At 56.8% G+C, this 7,748-nt stretch overlaps 1 protein-coding gene across 12 annotated transcripts; it reads left to right on the top strand.

Moving 5' to 3' along the window:
* Positions 1–602: 602 nt before the first annotated feature.
* C2CD4D (C2 calcium dependent domain containing 4D) lies at positions 603–5,147 on the top strand. Of its 12 annotated transcripts, none has more exons than XM_073234643.1 (3): positions 811–1,015; positions 1,572–1,783; positions 2,072–5,147. In XM_073234643.1, the coding sequence occupies exons 1-3, from the start codon at positions 1,000–1,002 to the stop codon at positions 2,798–2,800; spliced, it is 957 nt and encodes a 318-aa protein (XP_073090744.1). In that variant the 5' UTR covers positions 811–999; the 3' UTR covers positions 2,801–5,147. The 12 variants fall into 12 exon arrangements, with proteins under 12 accessions (XP_036859296.1, XP_036859294.1, XP_036859293.1 ...); XM_037003395.2 differs by having other exon boundaries at positions 812–1,015; positions 1,904–5,147; XM_037003401.2 differs by lacking the exon at positions 811–1,015 and adding an exon at positions 603–690 and having other exon boundaries at positions 1,674–5,147.
* Positions 5,148–7,748: the final 2,601 nt, after the last annotated feature.

The raw sequence follows: 7,748 nt of genomic DNA, 5'->3' as shown, positions 1-7,748 counted from the left end.
TGTCAGTGGTGGTCTGTGCTCCCTAGGATCTGCATGCAGGGAAGGGGTAGACATCCTCCATGATTGGAGTTTAACAGATTTCTGCAAGGATAGGGGGCACAGGCGTCCTCTCCTTGACCACTGAAGGAACCAGCTCTGTCCTCAGTGTCTCTATGTCCAGAAAACTTGAGCGTGGTCACTTTTTCTTGGGCCAGTGTAATTCAGAGAACTAATCCCTGCAAGTCGCCCTGTCTGGGAGCTGTTGGAATTGCTCCAGAATGGGACAGCGGGGCCAAGGCCAGAGCCCAGCGAGGAGGGCTCTGCAGAGCACATAGATTTTGTGGTCACGGCTACGGGCTTCACCTAGGAGGGCTGGATGGGATCAGGGCAGTACAGAAGGATGGAAGCCACCACCCACTGATGGCAGTCTCCCTCTTCGTTGCAGGTCTCCCTGGGCCTAGTAGAGGAGCCCGGGGCGCAGGATTGGCTTGCAGGTAGAACCCTGGAGGAAGGAGTTAAGAAGGCCGGGCTGATGGCCGCAGAGACAGAGCTGTGTTTATCCAGGAAAAGAGGTCGTACGTAGGCAACGGAGGCCCCTGCCAGCTCCTCCCAGAAGGACTGGGTTGGGGGAGCAAGCTGGAGAGGAAGCTGCTGCCCTCCTGGCTCTGAACCCCTTCCGGCCAGAGGCCTGGACTCAGCAGCTGCCCTCAGGTGAGGCCTGCACTCTGGGCGTTGTACGGAGCCCGCTGTGGGCTCGGACTGCCAGGCCGACCGGTGGGAACATCACGTTTCCGGGAGTGCGGCGCCGGGGTGCGGTGAGCGCGCGGTGGTGGAGCTTGCCTGAGCCAGCTCTGGGGGTGGCGAAGAATCAATGCTGCCTTTGTACTCAGTAGTTTCGCAGCGAGAAAAGGAGTGGAGAGTGGGAGGGGCTGCCCAAACGGCCGGGCCCCGCCCTGCATATTCGGGGTGCGGTAGGGCTGGGCGGCGGAGCGGGACAATCGGGGCTTCAGCGGGTAGGATATGTGCCCCGCGAGAGGTGCGTCGTCTCCTTGGACTATCCCTGGGTGCTCGAAGGTAGCAGCCTGAAATGCAGCGAGTCTGCTTCTGGCCTGGAGCGACTCGAGAAGGCGAGGGAGGAGCAAGAGGAGGCAGGTGGGGCTAGGGCTGAAGGACGGCTCAGTCTGGAGAAGCTCACGCCCGGACGGGGTGGAGACAGCCCAAGGGGCGCCAGACCCGATCTTGGAGGAAAGTCCGAGTTTTCGAAATGGGCTGGGATGAAGGAGTGAGCCCGCCTAGTGCCACCGTGTCTCTTGAGCGGGAGCGGGGTATATGAGTGGGGTTCGGGACCCAAGTCCGTGTTTGTGACTACAGGCCTTTTGGTATTGTTACTGTAGTCCCCCAACGGTAAGTAGCCTAGTGTTCTAGTGGGAGAGATGGGCTCTCTCACTCTGAAATGAGTAGGCCTTGAGTACAAATGGAGGAATCTGTGTATGTTCGAGGTCTGCATCTGAAAATGTGACTGTATAGTCCTGGGCTCCCTCCATTTCTCCCCGGGGGCCCAGACTTGGCACCCTTTGTTTTTCCTGCTCAAGCAGGGGCCCGGTCGCCCCGCGGGCCAGGGGAGAACGGCGCAACGTCAGTCCACCCGGGGTGCGTTCGCATCATCATCCTGCTCTGGCTCCTCTTCTCTCCAGACCAGACCAGCTCCTCCCAGGCCTGGATCTGCACCCTCTCGGCCCCGCGGAATTTGGACTTCCACACCCCCACCCACCGCATGTGGCTCTTGGAGAAAGCTGGCTGCAGGGTAAGGACCGCGGAGCCCAGGGCTTGGTGGGCGCCCTCCAGCCTCTTCTCTAAGCGCCGCTCCCAGGGCCCGCGCGCGCGCGCCTGCCCCAACGTCCTCACCCCCGACCGCATCCCGCAGTTTTTCATCCCGCCGCGGCTTCCAGACCCGGGCGCGGCCGAGGCCCTGGCCGGGCGCTGCCTCCCCTCGGTCTGTTCGCTGCCACACCTGGCGGGCCGCGAAGGCTGGGCCTTCCTGCCCGAGAGCCCGCATACACGCCGGCGGGAGTCACTGTTCCACCCCCCGCAGCCCGCCCCCGCCGGGGGCTTTCCGCCGACCCAGGCCCGGCTGCACGCCTCCGCGCCGGACCTGCGCCTGTGCAGGGCCCCCGACAGCGACACGGCGTCGTCGCCGGATTCTTCACCCTTCGGCTCGCCGCGGCCAGGCCCCGGCCGGCGACGGCCGCCCCGGCCGCACTCGCTGTCCCCGGAGGAGGCGAGCTCCGCCGACACCAGCCCGTACGCCCCGCGCCGCGCGGGGCCGCCCACGCCGCCGCTCTTCCACCTCGACTTCTTGTGCCGCCAGCTGCAGCCAACCAAGGAGAGCGTACTGCGTCTGGGGCCCCGCGGCGGGCAGCTGCGGCTCTCTGCGGAGTACCAGGCCGGGCCCCGCAGGCTGCGGCTGCGGCTGGTGAGCGCCGAGGGCCTGCCCAGGCCGCGGGTCGGCGCGGGCAGCGGCGGCGGCGGCTGCTGCGTGGTGCTGAGGCTGCGGCCGCGCGTCCGGCCGCGGGGCCAGCGGAGCCGCGCGGTCAAATGCAGTGCCAACCCCATCTTCAACGAGGACTTCTTTTTCGACGGCCTGGGCCCTCCGGACCTTGCAGCGCGCAGTCTGAGAGCCAAAGTGCTGGACCGGGGAGCGGGACTCCGCAGGGACGAGCTGCTGGGGGAGTGCGAGGCGCCCCTTACTGCCCTGCTGCCTCCCCTGGGTGGGGGGCCAGGGCCGGGGGCTTCCTCAGCGCCTGCGCATCTCAGCCTGTAGACGAGACAGTCTACCTTAAGAGATCACTGGCTCTGCAGTCTTCATCCTTTCCCCCTGCCCAGCTTGTATCGGCACCCTACGCTCTGCGATCTGCAGCCTACCCTCTTCCCCTGCCCTGGCCATCCGAGGGATGGAAGCAGCTCATTCACATTGTCTGAGTTAGAGCACACTTTTAAGGAGTGGTTCTCAAACCTGAAGGGCCGTCAGAATAACCAGACAATGGAAATCCTGGATGAGCTTGTTAAACATGCAGAATCCTGGGGTCCATCCCCAAGATACCCTGGATGCTAGTCCAGTAGGTCTAGGCTGGGTAGGTCCTAGGGTCCCTGTCCCACAAGGCGTCCCTGTCCACCTCTTCAGGAGACCCTCCAATCACTGAGTCACTCCAGAAAAGGCTCTGTGACTGAAGCCAATGGAAGCCTTCCCCTGAGGTTGTTTTTAGGATGCACTTCCCCCCACCTATCCACCTCCCTACTCACGCTCACATCTGCCCTGACAGGATGAAATTTCTGTGCCTTGGGAGAGGGTCAGGGGTTGTCAGATTAGCCCATGGTGCCTCTAGGTGTCCTCGCTATCCCTTCTACGCTTGTGCACCCTAGGAGGCAAAGCTGGAGCCAAGAGCCAGAGCGGCATTTGGTACTGAACGACCTAGATATAAAGTCCCAGGGATGGAGATCTCTGGGGAGGAGGGGGGTCCTACCACAGTGTGAGAGCTGTTATCAGAGAGGCCCAGAAAAGGCTATCCTGGTGAGTAGGGGGAAGGTATGGAAGGCAGATAAATGTAGGTCAGATTATATTTACCTGAATGTCCCTGACGTCAACAGTGACCTTCTCTCTCTCTACCTTCCTTGGAGCTGATTCCTCTTGGCTCAGGCCAAGCTTGGAGGAGGAGAGGAGGGAGGGAGGGAGGGAGGGAGGAAGGGAAAGAGAAAAGGAGGGAGGCACTGAGCAAACCCAGCTTCTCTCCCTGCCCTCCTTGGGCCGGTTCTCATATTCACAGTGCCAAGAACCAGGGCCTAGCCCACTAGCTCCCAGTAAACCTCAACATGTGTAATGTTGATGCAACACACATCCCAGGTCCTCCACCCTCCTCCTCCTGATAAGGTACTCTCTTTCCAGCCCTAGGCCAGGGAAATCCTGCTCCAGATGTCCACCAGGTGGTAGCATTGACCAAATAATAATAAGGGCTAACGGCCGCACTGTTAGTACCAGGGAAGGAACTGTTCCCACGGTTATCATTTATTCCTCCCTGCAACTGCCATGAGGGTTAAGTACTACTGTTATCCAATGCGACCTTGGGCTTTACTCATTTTAGGAGAAGTAGAACTAGGATTAGAACCCACAGTGTCTGGCTTCAGAGCCTGGGCTCTTTATCACCTCACTATTATCCCTAAGTGCCTGCTGCTGCCTCCCCAGCCAGGTCACTAAAATGGGTCTCCTCCTTCCCTAGGATGATAGCGCTCCAGTCTTTTCAGTCTGTGAAGTCGACCCATATGTTTAACTCTATCCCTAGTACTGTCTTTCTACTTCAGCCCCAAATCCTCCCATAACCTTTGGTAAGCAACTGGATCAGTGCCCATTTGAAAGTAGCTGGAAAGAAACAGAGGGCATTTAACCTTCATTTATGCATTGCTTCAACAAATACTTAGGAAGGACCTGTGAGATGCCAGGCATTGGTACAGCAGTGATCAAAACAGAAATGAGATCAGACAAGTTACAAAATGAATAAGTAAAATGTAAAAAAAAAAAGTTACTTGTTAAGATATTACAGAGAAAAGGCAGGAAAGAGCATAGGAAAAAGGGAGTAAGATAAAAAGAAGATAAGATTATAGTAATGGGAAGAAGGGAGGGAGTGAAACATTTTTTTCTAACCACAGTACTTTGTACCAAGTCCTGTACTTTACCTGTGCTATCCCAGTTAATCAGCCCAACCACTCATTAAGATAGGTATTATTCCCATTTTACTGAGGAGATAGATCATTGGGGTTAAGTGAACTTGCCTGGGGAGCAGTGCTAGCTGCAGGGGTACTTTGGGACTGTGACTCCTCCGAGGTCCCCCACCCTGCCCTACCACTCAGAGGTAGTTGTGCGGGGGATTTCAAGTCCACTCCGCTCAAAAGCAGCTCACTCAGTGTACACAGCTGTGAACTGTCCCCCTGTGTTGGAACTTCCCGGCTAGCTAAAGCCATAGAAACTTGCGAATGTGAATAAGGTCCTAAGAACCACTCCTGCATGCAGACTGCTCTGGTCTCAGAAAAAGTACACAAACACAAGTCAGGACAGTTATTATTGTCCCTTTTTACTGATGTGGTAATTGAGGACTAATAAAAGTCAGACCACATTCTTATCCAAGTCTTTGGCTCCAAAAATCAGAATTCCTGCCTTTTGACCCTCCTTATTGCACCCAAGCCTAAATGCCACAAATGTTAATTGAAAGGTAAGTGGCATAATCAGGGTCATCATGGAAAGTTCAGGGCCAGGAGCTGGGGTCAAACTCCCACTATTCCCTCCAGCCACAGCGGCTTCTGTGACCAGAATGGGAGGGGGTGGAGACTGTAAGGTCTACAGATGTTTATAGAGCCTAGTTTGTCCCTTTTTTAATGGCTGAGGGAGGTGGAGGTACAGCCCCCTCCTTAAGTTGCTCCAGTGGTTTGAGGAGTCCCCAGGCATGGACCTCCTAGGGAGGGCCCAAAGAGAGGTGGTCCTGGTCACTTGATCAGGCTCCCCCAAGGGGTGACCCAATAGGGATAGGGCTGGGTGGTATGTGGCAGGAAGGTTGCCCAGGGCCCATGGTCTTTCCACCTTCACAGCCCCAAGCCCTCCCTGGAAGGGCAGGCTTACATTGAGTTTTGAGTGGTTTCTGTAGTTTAGGGGATGGGGACAGAGGGAAAGAGAAGTTGGTGACTGCTCCCCAGTTCCAAGCCACCACCACCGTCCTCCACCTTCCCTCACCCCAGGCTGCTTGCCCCCTGCATTGAGATTCCCCAGCCTGGTAGGGGAACTTGGGTAGTGGGGGGTGAAATGATTCTTTGATCCCTGTCAGCTTCTTTCTTGTATAAGAATGTAAGAATATATTTGAGGAGGAAATAACCATTGCTCTGCTTTGAAAGGACTGATTCCTCCAGAAAAGGGGCTGTGATCAGAGCAGGAGGGAGGAAGGTTAGGTATAAGGGGAGATTTCCCAAAAGAATGAGCACAGTACTTTCCTGCCCTAGGGAGAAAGAACCCCAGCCATCCACACTAAGAGCAAGGCAGGGGTAGAGAGACAAGAGAAAGTCTAGGAAGCTTGTGACTGAAGGCTGTTAGAGGCCAGGACCCCACCTTTCCAGCCCTCAGCCACTCCCTCCCCACCCTGCAGAGTGGCACCGAATGGCATGGCTAGGTGAGGTAGCCATACCTGTAGCATCTGGAGCAGGCAGGGCTGCCTGGCAAGGTACCATGGCCAAGTGCCCATTCCCAGGCACTCTGCATGGTCTCCACTCTGTGCTCATGATTTGGAGGTCGGGAAGGGCCCTGGGAGACCCAGAGTGACAGAGGAAGAGAGACTTAGAGAGAAGAAATAGGGAAGAACTGGAGAGGCAGAAAAAAAAACCCAGAAGAGCCCTCACCAGGGAGGGGGCTGGCAGGGAGAGACACAGAGAGATAACACTGGGTGGGAGAAAAGCCAATCACGGGAGCAGGAAAGGGAGAGCAGAACGCTGCCCCAGCACCCCCTGCTCTCATCCCTCTACCTCTTGCTGGCCCTACTTGTCTGCCAAATGGTACTGGGTGGGTCATGCTTCAGAGAGCTTTGCTTCTTACTCCAAGCCTGCCCAAGGGGCAGAACCCCAAACAGACCAACATCCTGTATACATAGTATACATAGGCACGTGGGCCATTGGATAAAGGCCATGCATTTGCCAAAAAGACACAGGGATAATCTGAACCTGTGGATAATCAAGGCACAGAAACATACTCAGACTCCCAGTACAAGAAGGTCCCCAAAGTTTCCACTCCACCCCTTCCACTCCACTTCACTCCCTACCCCCTTGTCAACTATTGTAGTAGATGGAAAGTCCTTCTCTACTTCTAACATTTGTCTCTCAAGCTGCAGCCACTGGGAAGCTCTGGGAGCTCCCCAGGAATGGAGGTGCTGATGGCAGCAGAGGGTGAAGCCCCAGGGTGGAGCAGAAATGGAGGATGGGGAAATAGGAGGGCAAGAGAGGGAAGGGACAGCTGCCTGCTCTCTCCACGCCAGGTGCCACGTGCTGTGGCATGGCTGGCTCCTGCTCTGCTGTTTACCAGCTGGGAGAGGGAGCAAGAGGAGGTGCCAGGGAGCCTCCCCACTGCAGCCTGGCTCCTGGCCAGCTGGCCTGTTGGGTAACCAGGAGAGCTAGGCCCAGCTAATCAAACTCTGGGCTGAGGCTGTGCAGGAAAGAAGTGGCATCCAGGACCTGTGGAAGCCTTGTCCCTCTGCTCTCTGCAGAACCCTTCCTTAGTGCAGGCCCCAGCTGTGCATCCACCTGGCCTGGGGGATCTCCTTCCCCCAGCTAGTGCGGTACAGGGTCTCTCCTCCCCTCTCCCCTCCCATTGCTCCTTTGCCTCTGCACACTCCTCCAGGCCAGTCCTCTGGCCCCCAGTAAACAGGAAGATATGGAGGCATCAGAGAGTCAAGGAAATCTACGGAAGGGCAGCAAGGTGCAGGGGCTAAGCAGGCAGAGGCCTCAAGGAACTGAGGAACCACTGGGTTGAGTCTGACCTCATCTTGGAGAAGAGGTACAATCTCCACTCCCACCCCTCCAAATAGGCCATCTCTCCTCCATCTCCTCCCTCTCCATCTCCCTTGCTCCTGTTGCATGTCTTGGTCAGGTAGAAAGTACATGATTCTGAAGTAACAAAGACCTGTATTCAAATCGCAGCTCAGCTGTATACTGTCCTTGGGAAAGTCATTAGTATTTTTATCACTTAG

Source organism: Manis javanica, chromosome 4, assembly GCF_040802235.1.
Source record: "Manis javanica isolate MJ-LG chromosome 4, MJ_LKY, whole genome shotgun sequence".
NCBI lineage: Eukaryota > Metazoa > Chordata > Mammalia > Pholidota > Manidae > Manis > Manis javanica.
This window is presented reverse-complemented; position numbering and strand designations above follow the sequence as displayed.